The 25,257-nt window shown below is 39.1% G+C and overlaps 1 protein-coding gene across 2 annotated transcripts in view; it reads left to right on the top strand.

The window, feature by feature from the left end:
• The window catches only part of AGTR1 (angiotensin II receptor type 1), a 44,090-nt gene extending 41,955 nt beyond the window's left edge, over window positions 1-2,135 (top strand). For both annotated transcript variants that reach the window (XM_087430414.1, XM_087430415.1), the window contains one exon: window positions 149-2,135. In XM_087430414.1, the coding sequence (XP_087286540.1) occupies window positions 195-1,271 (1,077 nt within the window). In that variant the 5' untranslated portion in view covers window positions 149-194 and the 3' untranslated portion in view covers window positions 1,272-2,135. The remainder of the gene's footprint in view (window positions 1-148) is intronic.
• The last annotated feature ends 23,122 nt before the right edge of the window (window positions 2,136-25,257 follow it).

The following is a 25,257-nucleotide window of genomic DNA, read 5'->3' as shown; positions in this document are numbered from 1 at the left end:
TCGGTTCACAGTTTTCTCCATAAAATACGATCTAATTTTTTTTCCTAAGACTACAGTTGAGTTACTGTGTTTATGATTGAGAAATAAAACTATTTGTTTACAACTGGAAGTTAAAAGTTTTTTACCTTTTCATTTTTATTTCTTCCAGGTGTATTTGGCATAGTGTCTGAGACTAATTAACCCAGGAGATCAAAATGATCCTCAACTCTTCCACTGAAGAGGGTATTAAAAGAATCCAAGATGACTGTCCCAAAGCTGGAAGGCACAATTACATATTTGTCATGATCCCTACTTTATACAGTATCATCTTTGTTGTGGGAATATTTGGAAACAGCTTGGTGGTGATCGTCATTTACTTTTACATGAAACTGAAGACTGTGGCCAGTGTTTTTCTTTTGAATTTAGCACTGGCTGACTTATGCTTTTTAATGACTTTGCCACTATGGGCTGTCTACACTGCTATGGAATACCGCTGGCCCTTTGGCAATTACCTATGTAAGATCGCTTCAGCCAGCGTCAGTTTCAACCTCTATGCCAGTGTGTTTCTACTCACGTGTCTAAGCATTGATCGCTACCTGGCTATCGTTCACCCGATGAAGTCCCGCCTTCGGCGCACAATGCTTGTGGCCAAAGTCACCTGCATCATTATTTGGATGTTGGCTGGTTTGGCCAGTTTGCCAACTATAATCCACCGAAACGTATTTTTCATCGAGAACACCAATATCACAGTTTGTGCTTTCCATTACGAATTCCAAAATTCAACCCTCCCTATAGGGCTAGGCCTAACCAAGAATATACTGGGTTTCTTGTTTCCTTTTCTAGTCATTCTTACAAGTTATACTCTTATTTGGAAGACTCTAAAGAAAGCTTATGAAATTCAGAAGAACAAGCCAAGAAATGATGATATTTTCAAGATAATTATGGCAATTGTGCTTTTCTTTTTCTTTTCCTGGGTTCCCCACCAAATAGTCACTTTTCTGGATGTATTGATTCAGCTGGGCATCATACGTGACTGTAAAATTACAGATATTGTCGACACTGCCATGCCCATCACTATTTGCATAGCTTATTTTAACAATTGCCTTAATCCTCTCTTCTATGGCTTTCTTGGGAAAAAATTTAAAAAATATTTTCTCCAGCTTCTGAAATACATTCCTCCAAAGGCCAAATCCCATTCAAGCCTATCAACAAAGATGAGCACGCTTTCCTACCGCCCCTCGGATAACGGAAGCTCCTCCAAGAAGCCTGCCCTGTGTGTTGAGGTCGAGTGACACGCTGGAAACCTGCCTGGGAATAATATCGTGAAAGAGGGAGCAAGAGAAACGTTCCTTTGCAACATGTCACCACCAAACGAGCATGAGCTACTTTCCAGAATTTAAGAAGAGAACAGATTACGTGGACTGAACTGACTTTTCTAAAGCTCTGAACAAAAGCTTTTCTTTTCCTTTGCGACAAAACGAAGCAAAGCCACATTTTGCCACATTTTGCATTAGACAGATGATGGCCGCTCAAAGGACGATGTCAGAAACTGTATGAACATGTTGATTTAGAAAATTTTACTGGCAGAAATCCCATCTCCCCAGTCTGATCTTGTTCTGTTGTTTCTGATTTCCACATAAAGTGTTTAGAATATGTTAAACCTTTAGAGAAGCAACAGGACATCAGAGCTGAAGACTGCTCTGCCCAATTTCCAAAGGGCGGTAAAGCTTTCACGCCTATTTAGCGATTAGCAGCTGTGGCCCACCTGTACCACCTACTACACATTTTATACCAAGACTTGCTAAGCAGTAGCTGTCAAGTTTCAGAAACTTGTGAAGTTCAACCAGTGTCTTATAGATTCACACTGCCAAAACATGCCAGCTAAATGGCTTCTCTGTATAATGATGTTACTAAAGTCAAGTATAAAAGTTAAACTACTTGTCAAGGTCTTACTCTGGTCCCAGGTAGTAGTGTCTTCCTAGTCATAATAGTTTCATTTCATATCTGAGAAGTATATATATTTTGTGGTAAAAAGATTATATATCATAAAGTATGCCTTACTGTATTAAAAAGTATATATTGTACCTATATATGTGTATGTATATCTCTAAACTGTTGTTACTTGATTAAAATCTGGTAAAGTTATATTTACATTAAAATAAAATAATTTTATTGTAATGTATTTAATCTTCATTACTTAAAACAGGGGCTGATTTATTTATAAAACAAGACTACTGAAAAACTACGAACATATTTCCATTTAAATCTTGACACAACTGATAGTTTAGTACTGTTGGTTATAGATTAACCAACAGTTAATGGATATAGATTGTATATAGATTGTATATCCTGCCACTGAAAAGATAAAGAACACATTTTATTCCACTACACAACATGAAATAAATACATCATTTTGAATTTTCCAAAGTTTTTCACGCAACAAAGAAAAAAACTCATTCCTTGTAACACTAAAATAATACATTATTTTACACATAATTTCTTAATAATAGGGTGTTTCTAATTATATAGATGATCATTCTAGGAAATTTAGAAAATATAGGAAAGCATAAAAAATAAATCATATTTAGTTCTCCTACTCAAAAATTACCATTTTTAACACTTGGGTGCATTTTCTTCTACTTTTTTTGTATTCATTATACACACACACACACACACACATAAATCATGGTATTGGAGTCATTATGTGTATAGTACTTTGGATACAGATTTTTCCGTTACTGTCATAGCATAGTAGATTGCTACACCATTAAATATTTTTCTAAAACATTTTAATAATTGCATAACATTACAAAATACAGACATATCCTGATATAGTTAGCTAGCCCCTAAATTGGAACATTTAGCTTTTTTCTGATTTTTCAGTATCATAAATTGCACTGTCATGAACATTCAAGTACATGCATCTGATAAATTCCTCATGATACCCTCCTAGAAGTGGTACAACTGAGCATACAGACGTGAACTTTCTAATGTTCTTAACCCATATTCCCAAATATTTTCCAGAAAACTTATAACAATTTAAAATAACACCAACTATGTGTGAACATTTCTCACTGCAGCCTCAACAGCATGGAATATTTACTAGATTTAGGCAGAAAAGGCAGATTTACTGTAAGGACCCAGGTGCCACATGCAAGAGCAGGAACGATGCTGCCCTGAATACAGCACAGTAGCATCTCTGGTCCCCTGGGCAGTGGCCTCATTCTTCTCCCTAGAGACCTTCGCTGCTCCTGGAGTCCACACTGAACAGGCTGAGGCACTCATCAGGCTCCATAAACAGTGGCCAAAGGATTGGGGTGATGTATAAAATAGCCTAAGCTAGGTGTTGGGGGGGACATTCAGAGAGGCCTTGGTGGGCTGGCCAGCACCTCCACAAAGCGGCCTATTACATTCACATTCCCAAGGATAGAGTTAATTTTGTGAATAAATGCGGTTGCATATGCCTCACATTATTTTCCTTTTATATTCTTTTAATTTCACTAATGTAACATCAGCCACTAACTCCAAAGGTCCTTTACTGTTTTCACAAAGGATCATCTCTAAAATATAAATTCTAGCTCATCCTAAATTATAGTGTAAACAACCTGTTTGAAATCCCTCCAAGTCAGCTTTATAACGGTTCTTTTTTTATTCAGTTGTCATCTTAATCCACGTGATTATAAGTACTTGAACTTGCTGAACCATTTGATAAGTTATAGTTGATAAGATTTTTGGTAGATAATTGTATTTAGATACCCTCTAACTAATCTATTTATTAACTGGTGTGAACAACCAAGTCTCATTTTCATTTTGATTTCATCAAATTATATTGTAGTTTTTCCCCATCCCACTTTGTGAAATAGATACATAATGATAACTTTGATGATCAATCTTGCTTTTTCAGTGAGACCAACTTAATATTGAAGTTGAGACTCTACTTACCAAAATGTTAGGATGGGATGCCATGATTTATTCTTCATGAACATATTTAGAGGTTAGGTAGACTCCTTATTTTTTGGATTATTTTTAAAACTTATGCAGAATGGAATATTTACCATAAGGATGTAGGTGCCCAACAGAACTCAAGGGCAATATGTATATTCCAATTTACATTCCAATTCTTGTTTCCCCCATGAAAGATTCATCTTTTCAATCATTCATTCATTCACGGATTCTATACATTTTGTATTATTTACCTACTCTGTGCCAGAGGACTAAGGTTGTGTAATATATAGCTTAGAACGTATGGTAAACGATTCGATCAGCTGCTGTGGGCCTGTGGAAGAGAGCCCAGTGAGAAGCGGCTCTGCTGCCAAGCCATGGAAAGATACCAAAGGTTCTCAATTTTGTAACTTTGTATACTGGGGCTATTTTTTTCCAACAATACATGCCAACCTGGGGAACCAGAGAGGAGAAAACAGATTCAGATCACAAAAGTAGTGAGCGAAGAAAATGAGTCCCAGAGAATTTTGGACATTGGTATGAAGGGTGAGACCCCTGAGGGCAGAGAAGAGAGTAAATCAGAGCAGATGAGATACAGAGAGGCTGAGGAGTGGACCGAGCCTGAGGCAGCCACGCACTGCCCAAAGGTCAGGGTGCAAACCTCACATGAGAGCTGTACACAGATGTTTAGGGCCCCAGGGCCATGCTGGATAAACTGGACCCAGATCAACTCCAGAGGAAGAGGAAACCTAGATATTAGGGAGGGAAGCAAGCGATAAGCAGCAAACAGAATAGTGTGGAGCAAGACTCAACTGTATGACTTTTATATATTTCAGGCTGCGTGTTGGGAGAGAAAATTTCCTCTGTGGAACCACACTGGAGGCTTTAATGAGACTGAAGAAAAAATGTAAAGGGAATAAGGAAATGGAAGAGGTGGAATGTTGGAGCTAATGATCAAAGAGTCAGGTTTTCCAAATTTAAAAATTTGATCAAATCCATTAAACTATGACATCTGTAACTACATCCACTCTTGTCTGATATACTTGGGTAGTGGACACCTGTGGAACTCTCAGCACAGCATGCCTTCTCCCCTTATCACGGGAATTTCCCACCTCACTCAAGGACAGGCCCACCTCAGAATAAGCTATTTTCTTACCAAGCCCTATCCCCAGGCTTGTTAATTGGTCTAGGCTTGAAGTGAACCAATCAGTGTTTTCCCTAAGGATTTTTCAGACAGGCACTGATGAAGGTTGGCCCCTCCCTAGTGCTGGAAGTTGTGAGATGTAAGCTTGGGATCTGTTAGCAGCCATGGCTCCACTCTGTGGAGAAATCTGGTTTACTGAGAGTGAAGTTAACAGAAAAGGCAAGAAAGCCCTAGAGAAGATTGAGTCCTTGATTCTACTTGTGTCTGATGCCAAGCTGTATCCATACCCACCTCATACTTTGGAACCAGCATCCATGTCTCTAATCAAGGGATAGAATGTCATGATCTATAGCTGAGATCTGCCTATATTCCTTCCTGCTTGACCAGTAAGAATTTCACTTCTGTAGTGGCCAGCACATCACCCATTAGCCAGCCAGCAGGAATGATACCAGTCTGGGTCCCAAAATATCTTGGTCTCTAGCTTAATAAGGGGTCTTGTGGACTGTCCCTCTTTCATACGTCTTCTTCTGAGAGAGTGAGGATCGGGACATCCAGCAGTGTGTGTGTTGGGGGGAAGAGGTATGGTGACATAGAAGGACCTGTAGCTGGATAGGATCAAGGCTACTACAGTACCTACTATTGTAAATTATTGTACGCTGGGCTCTCCCCCTGAGGCAGCACACTGGTAAAACACTCTTCTGTTGCCCAAGAAACTATTATAAATATGATTTGGACCATGAAATAGTAAGTAAAGAGAGGAAATAAGCACCCCCCACTACCTCAGAGCTCAAATACATGCCCTGCATCCTGCCTGACCCTCCACTCTCTCCGTGACCTGGATGTTCTCTAGATCTCAAAGAGCCTGGGAACGCAGCATCCTACCCTGCCCAAATCCAACATAAAAGGCTTTTGTCCAACAAGTTCACCCACCTTTCTTGAAAAATGAGGTAACTGAGGTCCAAAGAATTAATTTGCACAATCAGAAAGAGCCAGAATTAGAATATTGTCTTTTTTCAAAAGATAATAACTTAGAATGAGAGAATTTAGCTTTATTAATATTTAATTCTAAATCACTCATATACAAAGAAGCTTTCTATAATAACCCTCTAATAGTTTAAACACCCTAAGATTTGCCCTTCAAGCAGCATGATGGGAAAATATTTATGTGCACAAGAGATGTAAATTTGATGAAAAAATGATGTTAATTTTGAAACTATTAAAAGCAGTTTGCTATTATGATTACTTTTCTTCAAATATCAAAATGATGATGAGCCATATATGCCCCTGGGCCCATTTCTTGATTCTTTCTATGTCTTATAAAGCTTTTTTTTGAAAAACTGAACAAGATGAAAAATATGAATCTTTGCTGAACCTCCCAAAGAGTTGGGATATATCTCACAGAACCTCTTTTCCAAGCCTGATGAAGTTCGGCTATGCCATATTGGCACATCCAGTTGCTAAATGATAATTTTCACAAAATAAGCTTCAATTCTGAAAAATAGCAGACAGAAAGCAGGCCGGTGTTACCCAACAGGGAGAAGCCATCCTAGAGCTCACCAGAGAGAGGAGAGCATCATATATGCAGACTCCGGAGCAGAGGTGCTGTGAATCAGCCAGCGCTGCGTGATGGAAGAACCCCAGATGTGGATTCATTTGACTGGTGGCATTGTCCTGGTAATTGCTGTTACAGAGAAGTTTCTAAGTAGTACTGAATGGACACAAAGTATATCAGCCAGAGGCTATGCAGGCAGTTCTCTAAAGCTGCACCTCAATTTCAATCACTGGAGACATGCAACAACAACAACAAATAATAATAATAATAATAAAGAATTAAAGAAGAATCCCCAATGTATAATCTGATGTCCTTACAAGTAAGTAACTGCTATTCTCATTCATTCATGTAATAAGTGGATAGTAGAGGGAAAAAAAACCTTTCCACTGATGATATCACCTTTAGAGCTGTTCCTTGAGTGCCCCTATCTGTTCTACCTTCTTCCAAAAACTGCCCCCTATTTCTGTTCAGGTGCCCACCCCTTCCCACATTTAGTGTGGAGTCTGGATAGGGCTCTACCCCCATTGCCGACACATCCAGATCTGCCCATCGTATTCCTCTGACGGCAATGGGATGGGCACATAACCTAAATGGACCCAATTAAGGTGAATTTTCCGATTTTGCCAGGAGCTACCAGACAAAACGCTTGTTCTTTCTCATTATATAGACCCTAAGTGAGTATGAAGAGCAGTTACAGCCATTTGGTTTCTCCAGTGGGAGAGGCCAGAATTTCCTGGAGTTTTCACAGGAAGCATAAGGATAAAGCCAACATATGAAACCAACATAGTGAAAGGCTGGACCAAGAAATAGAGAGGAGCCAAGTCCTTATGACACTGTTTGAGGACTGACTTTCTGAGCAAGGAGCTAGCACTGCCTTCCAGAGCTCTCTTTTTCTTTATGCACTTGAGGATGGGCTTTCCTGTGAAAATTATCCACTAAAATCCAGTCTTCAGCAAAATCGCTATAGCTACCATTTATCAAATTCGTATTACAGGACAGTCACAGAGTTCTCTCTTATATACATAACATTATTTAATCTTCACAGCAACCACTCTTGTCAGTTCTACTATTCTCCAATAAGACAAAAAGAGGCTTAGAGATTTTGCATAATCTGTCCAAGGCAACCTGACTGGCAAATGCTACAGCTGAAATGTGAATCCAGGCATTCGACTCCAGAATCTCTGCTCTTATTTGCTAAACTATGTTGCCCGCTCGGAAAAAAAACAGCATCACAGAGTATGAATCATGTAGGTACCTTCCAAAATATTGTCCATGTCTATTTATTCAAAGTCAACATGAGAAATGTTTTACTTTGTCTTAAACCCATACTTACTGGGTCTCGAGCTAGAATTTCAATGGTCTTTGTCCTCGAAAGTTGGGCTCCTTAATGGAAAGTACTAATTGACCTTACACAGCACAGCACTGGGTTTTACATTTATTATAATTTGGTTTTGGATGAGCTTATACTGGATCTAGCAAATAAACAGGCTACAACTGCTAACTGTCACAGTAATTAGTTCAATGCTCTGGTCCTTTCTGCAGCCAAGAATTGAGATAGCATTTACTAAATGGGAGGGGGAAGGAAATTCTTAAATTAATTTTCCTGTCAAATTTTACCTTCTTACAACCTAATGGAATGATGTTCTTTTGAAAAAAATAGTGTGGAGAAACTATATATTACATTCTGAGACAGATTTCCTTCTAAGGTATTCAGTGAAGATTTGGCAATAAATTTAGATGAAGAATATACCTGGAATAATGATAACAAAAGTGTGATTTATTTCAACTGTGCCCAGAGACGGGGAGGATGAGGGTGACCAGATCACAGCCATGAGTCCTAAGGACGGTTCTAGCAGTATCACTGAAAGTCGCCTCCAAATGGATGCTATTCAAGACAGCGAGAGGGAAGAAGAGAGCTGCCGCAGAACAGGCAAATGTGCTCACTCCTTCGCCTTTGGCTTCTGGCTGTAGAACAGGTAGAAAGGAGTGGTGACGCATGAAACATTGAAAAACACGGCGATTCAGCCACAGGCTGAGAGAATCACCATGACATGATGAAAGTTCCAGCAGCCAAGATGAAAGAGAAAGTAGTGATGAAGCCTATCATGATGGGAAAGTTGGGCATAGAGTAGATCATTGGTTCTCAACTGGGAAAGATTCTGCCCCCCAGGGGATATTTGGCAACATCTGGAAACATTTTTGATGGTCACAGCTTTGGGGGAGGAAAGCACTACTGGCGCCCAGTTGGTAGAGGTCAGGGATGCTGCTAAACACCCTACAATGCACAGGACAGTCCCACACAACTAAAAATTGTCTAGTCCAAAATGTAGTGCCAAGGTTGAGAACCCCTGGGGTCGAGAAGGAAGAGAGGAGCGCCATTTCAGTGTGAATCAGCAGCCATGCACGGCGTTGGTCTGCTGATTTGTATAACCATAAAGGGCATCTTCCACCTCTCTCTTTTCTGTGCTCCCACTCACCTTCTCAAATTGCATTGTGTAAACTATTTCATGGAAAAATTATATTAAAAAGATCAGTGTCATTTCTGGGGCGAAGTAGGCAAATCTATTAAGATTGTGCAAAAAGGTGTATATTTTAAATTCATTCATGAATATTAGGAACTAAGGCAGTTGGGGCATGACGTAAAGCCGAATGGTTACACCCCCTTCCCTGGGAGACGAAATGAAGATGTGGATCCCATGGAGCAGCTAATCCTCAGAGAAGACACTAAGTGCGGAAGTAAAACACGTGAGCCCGGCAGTGCAGCTGGCAGCTCCACCAGGACACTCTAGAGTATTTCTAGTAGTTGATGTGATTCTAATGAAAATTTTTATTGAAGAAAATCAAAGATGTATTTTATTTTTACTCTACATATTTCCATCGAGGATTTGAGCAGCTTCCAATGAAGACCCATTAAAACAGGATAATCTAATAGAAATCAGAAATAAGGACCACAGAAAGGAAGAGCAAAACCACTGATGATGCAGGCTAAAAGAGTTGCTGTGAAGGAGAAAAATATTGGGTTCTGAGCTTCCTGCAGCTGGGCTGAAAAGACAAACATCATAACATCTCTAGTTCTTTTTATCAAAGCAACAGCAGACCAGGCTCCCAAATGGAGCAGTGTCTTCTTGACTCTGAATTCCTAAGGGAATTTCTCACATAGCATTGTGGGTGGAGATGTAGAGTCACATAATGGATCATTTTTAAGCAACATATTTAATTTAGAACTGATTCTTATATGGTTGTTTTAGTAATATTCTATAAAACCCAAGAGCATGACACAACCAATTCAACAAAGGTGGTGTTGTGAGGGTATCCAGTACTGTGGTATAAGAGTCATCCAAAGATGTACTTGACATGAGTAGCAATGTTCTTGTGACGTCAGTGGGACCTCTGGATCCATTGAAACCTTAAGTGAGATTGACTCACTCCCTGAGAAAGTCCAAGATCTCCAGAATTTTCTGCAGAAGACTGAGAAGTTTACATTTCCATGGTCTCATTCTAGCCATATTTTTCCCCTAGTTCAGTTCAAAGATCATCTCACTAATCTACACAGGCTGTAGGATGCCCTTGTTCCATGTGATACAGGCATAAAACAGCTCCAGTTACACACACACCACATTCATAGGCATTAAGGGATTCAAGAAGTCCTCCATCCCTCTGGACACTTCTCCCTAGACTCCAGGTGGTCCCCACCTTCACCGCATCTCACACATCATCCCATTCCTTGCCCTGAAAGGCAAACTGAGCCCTCCTGGAGGCTGTCTGCTTTAACACAGGACAATGCCTCACAAGGAATAAACTTCAGAAGTGGAGTTCTGACTCTTAAATATCAGACAGAGGGGAAAGAACCTTGGAGAGAAGATGTTTCTAGGACCCTTAAAATCACACCATAGGTCAACCCTGATGCTAGGAAAAGGCACTTAGAGGAAATGATAAGTCACCCCCAGGGGATCTGGGAAAGAGGAGAAGGAGAAGGTAGGTTTGCAGGTAACTAGGAAGGAGAAGCCTAGTTTCATGGGGATGCTGCTCAAACAAGCTGAACCCAGCTCAGGAGCAGCTTATCCACATGCCCCCAGGGTCCTGACTCCCGGCTCCTGAGACGCAGCCTGCAAAGCCAAGGGCCTGAGGAATCCAAGCCCGCTTCAGCTGTGTTATCTTCTAGAGCAGCCTTCTCGAACTTTAAGGTGAGGATCTAGCACAAGAGGTCGGAGTTCAGCCAGAGTTTGAACTCAAATCTGCTACTTCCTAGATGTGTAAGCCACATGCTCTCCCCTAGGAAGCACTTCCAAATGTGACAGTTGTATTCAAACGAACCTGGGGAGCTTCTGCTCAAAACGTGACTTTTGTTACTTTTGACATGGTGACTAGTTATGAAATATCCTTTAGGCTGCTTGAGAACAATAATGACAGAAACTCAAAACACTAGGAGCATTCCAACCAGAAAGCACTTCCAAACCACAACCCAAGGTTCCCACGGCTGCTAGCACACTGAATCTTGGATTTCTCCAATATCATTCTGAGTCATCGAACGTCTCTGAAGTGTCTAGGGCTCTGTCCTTGCCATTTAATTTGATACTAGTGTGAGGAACAAGTTGCAATTACTTGCCTGTTAAATGACAATGCTCAGACTTTATGTAGATTCTAAGACTTGGTCCGTGCAGCAATGCACAATCTTGGGCAGACTGTCTATTTAAAGATGGAGAGAGAGAGCCATTATATCTCTTTCAGGATTTTATCTTCTCTCAAATGCATGTGGATGCACAGCAAGCAAGCAGCAATACCATAGTTCCCTGGTCATTGACTATCCTGCAGTGTACTTCTTAATTAAAACCAGCATCACAAATATGATTGCTTAAGTGCCAAAACCCTGGCCTGCTTAATGGCCAATCAGAGCACTATATGATCATTAAATCCATTCGGAACCACTTTTTTTCCTGAGGTGAATACAGGTAAGCTGTAAACATTCTTATTGTTTTCCATCCAGTGTATTTTTTTAAAATACTGCTTCTTTTTTCAGCATCACAACTTCCATTCCACTTTTGTCATCGGATTTAACCCTATGTTATAAACACAATAGTTTATTATGGTTTTTGTTTTTCGGGTTTGGGATTTTTTTAGCTAGAGTGTAGCAATGCTAGAGATTAAGGAATAATTTGAGTGAACGACACATACAGTGTTGCCTAGTAACACAGGCTGATCTGCACAAAACCATAAATTGCAAAATTTCATAGCAGCATAAAAACTTTTACCGGCACTTAAGCATATTTTTCCCTGATTGAAGCAGAATTCATGCAACAATTACAACCACATGACAAAAGCTAGTAATGATTAGCCTTCAAGGGCTGCTGTTATTTTCTGACAGTTCCAAAGCTGTTTTTGTTTGTTTCGGAGAAGAAAGCATCAAATCCTTTATGGGCTAGCTGCCCTGACAAGGCAGAATCGAGCCTGTTAATGAGCCAGTGCCAGCATTTTAACTACAGCTCCCAGTGAAGAATGGAAGAGTTATGTAATAATTTACAATTCTAATTAATTTGTGTCAACCAAAACCACCTCTAAGTATACTGATACACACTTTAGAGAGCAGCCCTCCTATTATGTAATATAAAGGTAGAAATATATAGCCCAGTAATGGTACAAACATGCTTGCAACTCTTGTTGAGAAAAGAAGTTCATGAAGAGGGAAGCTGGAAGCCAGGAAGGTTATTTTCATTTATTGTAACAAATATCTTAACGTGCTATCTTAAGATATCTTCAATATTTATAGTTATGGATGTAAAAATTACAAAACATAGTTGTTAAAGAGTCCAGGGGAGATATTTTCACAATGAATTCAAGATAGCTTGTTGAGTAATATCTCACAGCCAGCCAAAAAGAAAATATGGGTTTGTGGAAATAATCATTTATCACACCCTGATACACACACACAAAGAATGAGTGGTTCACTGACTGGATACTAGGTGATTTTTTTTTCTCTCACAAACACATGTTTCTATGAATAGATTCACCAATGTCAAGGGATTCGTATTACAGCTCAAGGAAACTGAGGAATAAATGCTTTGATCCTTTCATAAACTTTCCATTCTTCTAGCTCTGGCTTGAATAAAAAATGCTTGTAAAAATGTAATAGGTAATGCAGGCACGAAAGAAGGCATCGTGAAGCACGTGGAAGACTTATGTGTCCAGGCTTAGCCTTTCCATCAGTTTTGTGGCTGAGCTTCCTGGTGTACATTTCGATAAGTCCTAATTTACTTTCACCCGAGCCTCATAATATCAAACTTCCGGTTTGATTTCTCAGAATCCCCAAGCCCAACATGGCTACAGCAAGATACTTGCAAAGATCCAGATGCCACCAGAGGAGATGGAACAAGACGGCACCAAGGGCAAAGGCAGACGTCTAAAAGTCAAATAAAACCAGATAAAGGAGTCAGTCCATCTAACCCAGAGATCCCGGCCTAAGAAAGCCCGTCTGTGCACCACAGAAATGACACTTGGAATGCATGGAATGGTCCAGAAGTACGAGCCCAGAACTTCGTGCCCGGGACCTTGAGAAAGTTGCTTAACCTCCCTGAGTCCCAGTTTCCACCTGCATGAAATTAGGGGTTTGGATTAAATGAGCTCTAACGTCTCTAACAGCTCCGAGATCCTGTAACTAAATCCTTCCACTAATCCATAAGAAAGTCCCCATGGCTTCCTACCCCGTCCTCTCACTATGAGCAACAGTAAGGAAACCAGCAGTCAGAGCTGAGAAACTAAAATTAGGATAAGCCACGATGGTCAAGGTGTGCTTTGCTTTCCAAACACCCAACTCCACATTAGGAAAACGAGACCTGTGTAACTGCTTAGGGCGCTTGGAGCACAGTGGACACTCAGCAAAAACCACCCCCACTGCTGCCCGTCCTACGCGTACACCAACCTGCAAACCTCTTGGTGTGTGCCCTCCTTTATGGAGTGAGACTTCTGTGATTATGAGTGTCGATTACGAAGACTGAAAATAACAAATCTGGAAAACTTACTTAGAAAGTGGCAGTACCTTGCCTGGATTATGCATAGACTGAGTGACAATTTAGTCACTAATTTCTGATTAGGTTTTAAGGCTGATCCACTTAGATATTTAGAAAATAAGTTGACATTCATCAAATAAATCCTAATGATAAATGAAACGTTTTCTATGCTGTGTTAAAAAGCAATAGAAACATCAAATTCTTGAATGATCATTAAATGAATTAGATGGATTACGAATATTTTATGTTTCATTAAAACTAATAATTCATTCTGAAAGGAGGCTAAAGAGTGTGGATTCAACACTCTACTGAAGCTAAGAGAAGCATAATGAGAGTGATAGAACCTGAGCATCTTTCTACAATCAACCCTAGAAGAAAACAAATAGATTTACCAAATTGCTACTCATTTGTGGCTAGTCAGAATAAAATAAAGCATAGGAATTCCCTGAAATTTATTTTCTAAAATATAGTACTTGAAATTTCCAAAAACTTCTTAAAGATGAATATTGTATAATCTTTAATAACTAAGATAAAAATTCTAAGTTATATGGGCTTTCATATAGTCATATGTAAATTTTGCAGTTTACTAAGTTAACCAGCATTACTGAAGTCTTTAGACACTGCATTACACAAATGTGATGCACTTTTATTAAAAGTCGCTGTCACAAATTGACAGGTAAAAAATTTTGTGAATTTGTTTTTACTTTTTAAACAAAGTATTCTATCTCTTAATCTCATAATTTAAGAGTAAGGTCTATGTAGCCAAAATTGGGGGAGTTCAGGTTCTTAATCAACTAAAGGGAAAGTTCCAAATTAATTTTTTGTCTTATTTACAATGTTATTTCATTTCCAAAGGAATGGGCTAGTTATGCTTTTTATTATTGTTTAAAACAGTTACATTTTAACAATCTTTAGTGTTCTGTTTGGGGTTCTTCTCATTTATGTGAATGATGTAGGACACACAAAGTGCCTCATGTAACACATCTGAAGGTTTGAAGAGGACCAGCTTTCTTAAATGCATACTTTAAAGCAGAAAACTGTTTAGATGGTAGACTTCTCTAAGAGGAGGGCTTTAGAAGTGCTCTACTTTTAAACAAGGTTCGACAGACAGCATCATTGTCACTCATCCTTTTTTCTAAGATTTTTAATTTCAAGGTAAGATAGTGAAGAGGGGGAAAAAATGAAGCATGAGCTTTGTTTTATTTTCCTTTTACTTGAAATAGTGGCTTCCTAAAATCTCGTGGAAAACTGGAAAGTAAGTTTTCAACTTGGAGACACAGAAAGTAAAATAGGTCAAAGTCCACTGCATCTGTTTTCAATAATTGAGACATACAGTCCTCAAGCAGCCAGAGTCAGCCAGAATTGTCTGAGACCCAGGGATCATAATGAAAATATCTTATAGTAAAACATCTTCCCCATAGGTTTAAATGCAAAATGAGAACCCAACTTTTTATTACTCCTTAAATGAAATGTGCAGTCTTTTTCCCCTTTTAAGGTCAAGTATGCAGTATTTTGGAAAACAAACCATAAAAACATGATTAGAGAGGACAGAGGAAGTCATTATTTTCTCCAGTCACAAAGAACGCAGCATCATTCTATCAATCTAATGTATCTTTGTAACGGCGGTGGCAGCATGTGGCAGGGCTTAAATTGCAAACACAGTATTTAAGAAAAAGCTTGGATTAAAAGAGCACCAAGATGAGCTGGAAAATATCCACATGGATTAGATTATTTTTATAAATTCCATTTCCTTCCCAAAGACCCACTTAACGTTATATATTACCATATTCTCTACCTATGTGAAATAACGCATTTATCAGGCCAAAAATCATAAAGTAAATCCAAATGTATGTAGTTAATGGCTAGTGGAGATAGAGTCCACATTGTGATATATGGTGTAGGAAACGAAAATATCTGTGAAATCAGTGTAGAAAATGTTGAACCTGAATCGATAAATGTATATAACATCTCTTGGTTTACTCTGCTTTCTTGGAAAGATTTATAACTCACAAACTGAAGACGGCAGGATGCGCCTTCTCGGTGTTACCATCAAGACAGACCTCATACAAAAGCTTATCACAAAGACAAGTATTTCAGAGTGTGTGGCTTTTGCAAAGCACAGCTTCACCATTGGGGCGGTTCCAGCGCAGTGTCAGTTTTTCAACAACAGCTGCTGGCGATCTGTCATATTTAAGGCAGTTATGCTTTCGATGTACTTTGCCAGAGGCAGCTGGATCAGCTTGAAACCAATTTGAAAAGCATGTTTAGGAAAGTAAAGGAAATAACCTGTAACACTATCAACACACCATATCATACACGAGATTCTCACCAGTCTAGCTTTATCAAGTCAGGTTATCTAGGAGGGGATGAATTTTTAAGCCAGTATTCAGGATCAGGATTACATGTTTCAGGACTTAGTGATGGCTTCCATTTCCAACCTGTCTTCTTTCAAATGATGTATGGCATTTTCTGCAGGACCTGCTTCTCCATAAAACAAAAGAACGAGCAGGCAAATCCTAACTGCAGCTTCACTGTTGACAATGCATGATGAACAAAATTGTTCTGACTGAGGGGGAGCATAAGACAACTTGGAGAGTCTGCAAAATCCATAGAAGGCCTTTTTGTTCGGTTGGTTCTTTGGTTTGGGGCTTTTCTGTTTTGCTTTCATTTTTTTATAGAGAGTGGCGATGTTGCAACTTTATCTCATGTGCTAATGTGAATTAGGAAAGCTGCCTCTGTCCAGGCCAGAGTGTTTCTCTTTCCAGTGGTTATTAATGTAATGAACAAGATAAACAGTCTGCGCAAGAAATAGAATGGACCTCGCGGATAGGCTAAGGAGATGTCAGGCCCCACTTGTTACCAAAAACTCAGCAGAAACCTACACAGACTCAGAATGATTGGAAGGAGGCCACAGGCGCAGGCGCCGAATAAACTGAAGAGTCTCCTTCAGGCTTCAGTTTCTTTATTTTTTCTACAAGTCCCTACATAGTAAGACCCAGGATTTGGCTAGGCGCTGCTAAGTAAGAATGTTGAACTCATCAGAAAAATTGGCATAAAAGAAGTCAAGATTTATTATTTTTAAAAGTAGTCTTTTTTCTTATACCCTTATGCTAGATGTTCACAGCCTCAAATTTGGTGGCCAGACTGAAAACTTGAACATTTACGTCCTCAGTTTTTTTAAGCAAAATACTCCTTTCCACTTATTTTATAATTATTAACAATAGGATTAATCCCATCTCAAAGCAAATTAGGAATGTAATAGTTCCAGCTCTTCCTTTGAGCCATTCCAGGTTCACAGATCAGCAATTCATTTCTAAGGAGAAATGCAAATGAGCAGATAGGACAACAGCTCAGGTGTCTGGGTCCATAAAAATGCATGCATGCACACACCGAGAAGGACTCTGCACGCCCACTCCACATCTCCAGCCATAGCTCCGCACCTGCGTTTGGCAAAGTAGTCAAGGGCTGAAATATCCACAGAACTGTACCAATCTTTTTTTTTTTTTATTTTAAGTATTTTTTTCTCTCTCTCTCTTTTTTTTTTTTTTTTGTGAGGAAGATTAGCCGTGAGCTAACATCCGATGCCAACCCTCCTCATTTTTGCTGAGGAAGATTGGCCCTGGGCTAACATCCATGCCCATTTTCCTCTACTTTATATGGGACATCACCACATGTCAAGCATGGCTTGACAAGTGGTGCGTCAGTCGTGCACCCGGGATCCGAACCTGAGAACCCCGGGCCACCGCAGCAGAACACACACACTTAACAGCTATGCCACTGGGATGGCCCCAGAAATGTAACAATCTTGATAACAATACTATGTGCTGTGTGAATCAGTGCTTTCATTTTGCGTGAGATCATACTCCAACATACAAAATCTTGGTAGCTTCAGTAGACAGTTATTATGTTGGCCTAAATATTGTTCTCATGTGTTCCAAGTGCTGCTAGAATCTAATTCTTTGCACTAATTTGCTATTGCAGATAAATGAAATGCACCTTCAGGAGCCTGGTTCAGTGTGCTGGGCAACTGATATATGAAAACAAAGCTGAAGGCTGATGAAAGAAAAGGTCTGAAGACTTCAACCGTTCCTCTCTCTTTGTCACTGTCAATGACAAAGTAAAGTTAGGTTGCACAATTAGATGTGAATTTAATGTTCATTCAATATATATTTTTGAGCACCTGGCACTCTTAAAATTGTTGGATATACAGCCCTAAAGAAACATCAAAAAAAATAATAGTAAACAATCTCTACAATTATAGATATTACATTCTAGAAGAAGGAAGAAGATAACGAATGGGGTAGATAAGTAAAATAAGAAGAATATAAGTAAATGAAAAAAATACATAGAATATATAGGTGATAAGTGCTAAGGAGAAGACTAAAGCAGGGAAAAAGATAGTGATGGCCAGGTTCAGGGGAGGAGCAGGGATTCAACTAAAAATAGGGCAAGATCAGGATGTCCTCATTGTGATGGTGACCTTGAGCAAAGGGGTTGAGAAGTCAGCCCCAGGAATATGTGGGATTAGAGCATTCCAGGCAGAGGGAATGGCCAGTGCAAATAGGGAGGAGGTGCAGATTCTGCACTGATTGTGTAGTTACTGTAAGACTTTTATTCTAAGTAACATAACTGTAGGTAATTTTTTGGATTTATTCAGAGACAAGGAGATTTACACTTCTACACAAATATGAAAAATCATATGTACAGTACATAAATTTTCATGTCTGTTATCTTCATAGAATATTTGGGACAGTGGCAAATTTGGTATGGCTCACCAAACTCCCTTATTTTCAAGTAAGAGAAAGAGAGATCCAGAGGAATTAGATGGTTTCTCAAGGTCACACCCTTTTCTGGTGACAGAGCCAGGGCTAGAATCTGGAATTCCAATGCTCCATACACTGGAATATTTTTCTTTCTTGAATTATTCATAATAAACACTCTGGATTCATTCTGAATTATGGTGAGAAAGCACTGGAGTATTTGAGAGAGAGGAGCACATGATTTGACCTACTTTTGTAAAGGCTCACTCTGACTACTATGTGGAGAATAAATGTTAGGGAGGGCACAGATGGACACAGAGAGACCAGTTAGGAAGCCATTGTGGTATCCTCTGACCTAAAAAATATCTGTCAAATGAATAATCTCACAAGAGATCAAATATCGTTTCCTAAACATATTGTTTCCTAAAAAGTGCTTGGCACTTTGTATACGCATTTGGAATAGTTGGAGCTACTGAAGGAATAATAAAAATATTTCCACTTCTGGGAAGATAGAGTAGAGATACTTTTCCCTATTGCTCCCTCTAAGTACAACTAAAACCATAGACATTATATATAAAATAAAAACAAGAAGACTCTGAAAAGTGGAGAGAAGGTAGCAGACTAGCTAGGAACTCCAGGACTCTAGGAAAGACATGATAGTGAGTTCCTGGGCTTTCTTTTTGCCTCATATATACCAGATTTGAAGCCAAATAATATGACAACACAGAAATGCCAATGGGCACAGGCAAAAATAAGCCCCAACAAAAGCCAGCTCTCTCTAGCCAAAGGACCAGGTAGAGGGCAGCCTATAAAGACAGAACACTTTTAGAAAATAACTGCTCTACTCCAGACAAATACCACAGAGAAAAACTGTGGCCTCACTCCCACCCACACCAGCAAAGGCCAAGTACGGAGCCTAGACTTCCACCCTCATGAGGATGTAATGAGGTGCCCCAACAGCCCTGCTGAGTGAAGTCAGAGAGAGTCAAGTAGTGACCTGGGACTTTCATATCCGCTGACCAGGAATGAGATCCTCCCATGGTGTCAGTGGAGACCAATGGGCAACTGGGAATTCCATGCCCTTTCAGTAGTAACAAGGCACCCTCTCTTCCTCCCCACTGGGGTGATATCAGAGAAGGCCTAGTAGAAAGTCAGGAATTTCACTATAGTGAGACCACCCCCACTATGGTCTCAGTAGAGACCACATGGTAAGCCAGAACTCCTGCACCTGCCTAGCCTAAGAAAGAACTTCCCAGTAAGGTGTTAGAAAAGGCTGAGTAGAGAACCTGAACTTCTAACTCCATCTGGCAGCAGTGAGGTAGCACTCTCCCTTTCCCTGCCACAGCAGTGTCAGAGAAAGCCAGATAAATGAGAAGGCTTAAATAAGATCCAGAGTCTCACAATATAATGTTCAAAATATCTAGGTTCCAATAAAAAAATCACTCGTCACACAATGAACCAAAAAATTTGAAATTCAATGAAAAAGAAAATCAATAGTTTCCAACACTGAGATGACAATGATTTTAAATCAGTCTCATTAGAAATGTTTCAATGAGCAATTATGAACACCCTTAAAACAAATTTTAGAAATTAAAAGCCTCAGCAAAGAAATAGAAGATATAAATAAGAACCAAATGGAAATTTCAGAACTGAAAAATAACCAAAATAAAAAGCTCAGTGGATGATCTCAACAGCAGAATGGAGGGGACAGAGGAAGGAACCAGAGAATTAGAAGATAGAACAATAGAACTTATGTTCAATATGAAAACAGTGAGAAAATAGACTGTGAAAAAATTAAATAAACAGAGCCTCAGGGGCCTGGTGGACTATTACAAAAAATCTAACATTTGTGTCACCAGAACCCCACAAAGAAAAAAGAAAGAGGGCAGGGTTGAAAAAATACTTGAAGAAAAAAATAGCTTAAAACTTTCCATATTTGGCAAAAGTCATCAACTTACAGATTCAAGAAGCTGAGCAAACCCCAAACAAGATAAACGTAAAGAAACCTACACCAGACGTATCATTAAACTTCTGAAAATTGAAGACAAAGAAAAATCTTAAAAGTAGCCAGAGGAAAACAACACCTTACCTGTGGGAAAAACAATTTGAATGACAGCAGATTTCTTTTCAGAAACATGGGGGCCGGAAGGAAGTGGCATGGTATTTTTCAAGTGCTGAAAGAGAAGGACTGTCAACTCAGAATCCTTTGCCCAGTGAAAACATTCTTCAAAAATGAAGGGGAAATCAAGGAATTCTCAGATGAAGGAAAACTAAGAGAATTTGTCACCAGCAAACCTATTCTAAAAGAATGGCCACAGGAGGTTCTCTAAACAGAAAGGAAAGGATAAAAGGAGGAAACTTGGAACCTCAAGGTAGAAGAAAAAACACAGTAAGAAAAAATATGGTAAATACCCTAGAAATACAATACAATACAATACAATACAATATTATTGTACTAGAAGTACAATAATAAATACAACACAATCCTGTTACAATAGTAATAGAAATACAATAATCAATACAATAGCTTTTCCTTCTCTTATGTTTTCTAAATTATGTTTGACTGTTGAAGGAAAAAGTATAACACTATCTGATGTGGTTCTAAATGCATGTAGAGGAAATATAAATTTAAGACAATTATAAACGGAGGAGGGTAAAATGACAAAAGCCGTGGACTGTGAGAAGTTAGCTATGCATAATGTAATACCTAGAGCAATAGTAAAAAAAGCTATATGGCTATAAAAACGTACACTCAAAAACACTATACATAAATAAAATGCAATTCTTAAAAAATGTTCAAATAACCCACAGAAGTCAGGGGGGAAAAAATAGAGAAATGAAAAACAGAGACCAAACAGAAGACAAAAATAAAACAAGCCCTAACATATCAATCATTACATTAAATGTTATATTGGATTTCTATTGCTGCTGTAACAAATTACCACAAGCTTGGTAAGACAAATTTATGACATTACTATTATGTAGGTCAGAAGTCTGACACAGATCTCACTGGGCTAAAATCAAGGACTCAGCAAGTCTGCATCCTTTTATGAAGGCTGTGTAGATAGAAACTGTTTTCTTGCCTTTTCCAGTGTTAAGAGGCTGCTTGCATTCCTTGGCTTGTGCCTTCTCACATTGTGTCACTCTGACCTCCTCTTCTACCTTCGTCTCCTACTTCCCCATGTAATTACACTGTGCCCACCCAGATAATCTAGGTATCCCCATGTCAAAGTCAGCCAATTAACAACCTTAATTCCATCTGCTACCTTACTTCCCCTTTGCCGTGTAAGGTAACATATTTACTGTGTAAGGTAACAGGTTCTGGGGAATAAGATGTGCATATCTTTGTGGGGACATTATTCTGCCTACTACAAATATAAATGGTCTAAACATCAGTTAAAATACAGAGAATGGTTTTTAAAAATATGACCAACTATATGCGGTCTACACGAAACTCACTTCAAATATAATGCTATAGTCAAGTTGAGAGTAAAAAGATGGGAAAACATATATCATACAAACATTAATCAAAAGAAAGCAAGAGTGGCTATGTTCATATGAGATAAAGTAGACTTCAGAGCATAGAAAATTACCAGAGACAGAAAGGGCCATTAAATAATGAGAAAAAGATCAATCCACCAAGAAGATGTAGCAATCTTAAATGTGTATACACAAACCACAGACCTACAAACTATGTGAGGCAAAAGCTGAAAGAACTGGAAGGAGAAATAGACAGGTTCATGACTATAATTGGAGACTTCGACAGCTAGAAAGTCAGTAAAGGTAGAGAACTCAGCAACAGCATCAACCAAAAGAATCTGATATTTATAGAACATTCCATCCAACAATAGCAAAAAGCACACATTCTTTTCAAGTGCCCATGGAACATATATCCAGACAGACCACATCCTAGGCCGGAAAATAAACCTCCACAAATTTAAAAGAATTGAAATCATACATAGTGTGTATTCTGGACTGAATTGCATGTCCGAAAATTCATATATTGAAGTCCTAACCCCCAATGTGACTGTATTTGGAGATAGGTACTTTAAAGAGATAATCAAGGTTAAATGAGGTCATGAGAGTAGGACACTAATCCAATATGAATGGTGTCCTTATAAGAAGAGGAAGAGATACCAGGGATGTGTGTGCACAGAGGAAAGGCCACGTGAGGACACAGTGAGAAAGTGGCCACCTGGAAGGCAAGGAGAGAAGCCTCAGGGGAAACTAAACCTGCCAACACTTTCCTGTTGGACTTGTAGCCTCCACAACTGTGAGAATACATTTCTGTTGTTTAAGCCACCCAGCCTGTGGGGCTTTGTTATGGCACTGCAAGCAATCCAATACGGTGTGTTCTCTGACCACAATGGAATCATGCTAGAAATCAACAACAGAAAGACAACAGGAAAATCTCCCAACACTTGGAAACTAGACAACATGCTTCTAAATAATCCATGGGTCAAAGAGGAAGTCTCAAAGGAAAGCAAAAAATACATTGAACTGAATGATAATGAAAATGTAATATATCAACATCTGCAGGATACAGGTAGTGTCAAGAGGGAAATTTATAGCACTAAATGCATATGTTAGTAAAAAGGAAAACTCTCAAATCAATAATCTAAGCTCCCACTTCAAGAAACTAAAAAAAGAATAGTAAAAAAACCTAAAGCAAGAATAAAGAAGGAAATAATAGAGTAGAGATAAATAAAAATATAGCCCCAGCTTTCTAGAAGTTTATAGCCTTTATTTAGAGAGATAATATTTATGTACAACATAAAACAATGGAGAACCAGAGCTTATAAAGGTCAAGAAGCATCCAGGTCACTTCTATAGATTTGAGGATCCCAGTAGTCTAAAAAAATAAAGAATGCCAAAACAGAGGTTTTGGTATTGTACATTTTAAAGCTTTACATTTAGTAAACGGATCCTTATAAGACCAAAAAAATGCAGTAATTACATTATTCACAAGAGAATGACATAATGTATAAACATAAGAATTTAGAGCGTACTTCAAAGGGTGCAGTAATGGGACAAAAGGTAAGCCTGTATAATAGATGTATTCCTCATTAAGTCCCTCTTGGTACATATGACTATACCTATAGTCTTATTAAGAAATAATTTCACAAACCTGCATCTGAGAATCTGCAGATCATAAAATATAAAATGAACCACCAATTATTCTAACTATAAAATTTCTGTGGAAGATATCTCAACCAATAATAAGACATTAAAGGTTGCTTTCTTTTCCTTTGCTGCTAATTGAGTATTTACAAAACTCTGCACACAGGCAAAAGGGTCTACCGTTTGTAGTAACATCATCAAGCCATATTCTGAAATTGCATCAGTCTTCTTGAGCATGACAGTCACGTCTGTTACACATAAAAATGTCAGTATGCCTGTTATGCAAGTTGAACAGATAAACACCCAATTATCCAAAACACATGCACCAAATGCAGGTTTTGAATGTGAAAATAGCATCAAAATCATACTGTGGTAGAACCTAACAGAATTGTCCTATAGGAAAACCAAGGCATCTGACTATGTAAACCAGAAATTTATATCATCTACCTCCACTATCTCATCTACCATTGGTTACTCTGGAGGTATGCAGCCCCCAGGGAGACCACTTTTGCCATTGGTTCTGTCTGTTCCAGAACCACATGGGGACAGATTCAAGTGGGTCAAAGTAAAAGGTGCTATCAGATCAGGGGCTGTCAGGGCACACCTGCTGCCTCAGCTAAATGTCCTCTTGCCTGGCAAGGAGTCAGCTTGCCCTGCCCCACTCAGATTCAAGCTTAGAGGGCAAGTTTGCCTATTTCAAGCTAAAGTCAACTCCAAGAGTTCCATTTTTCTATCCTGGCAGGCTCAACTGATGGACACAAGCCCCCTGCAGGTTCACAGGGAGGAATCAGGGTGAAATTTGTTGGGCCATTTAAGTCTTCGTTCAGTTGCCCATGAGTAGGTAAACTTAAAGCCATCTCTCTGAGCCTTAGTTTAATCATCTGTCAAACAGGGATACTGCCCAAGCTTAGGGTTATTGGAAGGATGGAGTGAAGTAATGTGCAGCCAAGCACTTGGTAGACATCAGGCCCTTACCAAATATTAGTAATATCCATGATAGCTGTCTGTTTCGAGCAAGAGATCCAGAAGAGAGATTCAAAGGGGAGCATCTTCCTGGTTCCTCAACTTGAAAAAGTGGGACAATGAGATGTCAACACCTGGCGGTCTTAAAGAGCTTAAAGGTGAGTTCTGGGTTACAAACAGCCTCTGTCACTATGAGTTCCTAGTTGCGTTACTATCCCCATTGCACTTTTCCAGTACCAGGAAAATGGAAGCACCCCCTACGAAGTTTCTGTGATAAGAAGTCAAGGGGTCACTTAACCCTCACAACTGGCATACGAGGTACATAGTAGTACTGCCTTTAAACAGACTGAACCTCTGAAAGGCTGGGAAACAGTGTGAAAACTTGAATCTCACTGTGTCTTATGCCAAAGCTCGTGTCCCCTGCTCTATACCACACTGTTTTGTGATGCTTTTCATTACTAGCATTAATAATTCCTCTGAAAGTGACTCAAGTATCATGAATACCTGAAATTTACTAAGATTCATAATGTGCCAGCCACTTTCATACATTAAATTATACAATTCTTACAGCAATCCTATGAGTAGGTGCTGTTGTTATCCTCATAAAACAAATGTGGAAATTTAAACCCAAAAAGTGAAACAACTTGCCCAATGGTGAGTGTCAGGGCTCAGATTCAAGTCCAGACAGCCAAGCTTTATCCATGGTGCTCTTGACAGTTACGTGAGGTGGATGTGCCAAAGAGACCCATGATTCTCAACATTCATCTCACAACGTTCTTCCCAGGGAAGTGTGGC

The sequence above is a fragment of the Ceratotherium simum genome, chromosome 5 (genome assembly GCF_057802395.1).
Source record: "Ceratotherium simum simum isolate JZ-2026a chromosome 5, ASM5780239v1, whole genome shotgun sequence".
In the NCBI taxonomy this organism is placed as follows: domain Eukaryota; kingdom Metazoa; phylum Chordata; class Mammalia; order Perissodactyla; family Rhinocerotidae; genus Ceratotherium; species Ceratotherium simum.
Note: the sequence above shows the minus strand (reverse complement) of the source record. Positions and strands in the feature narration are given on the sequence as shown.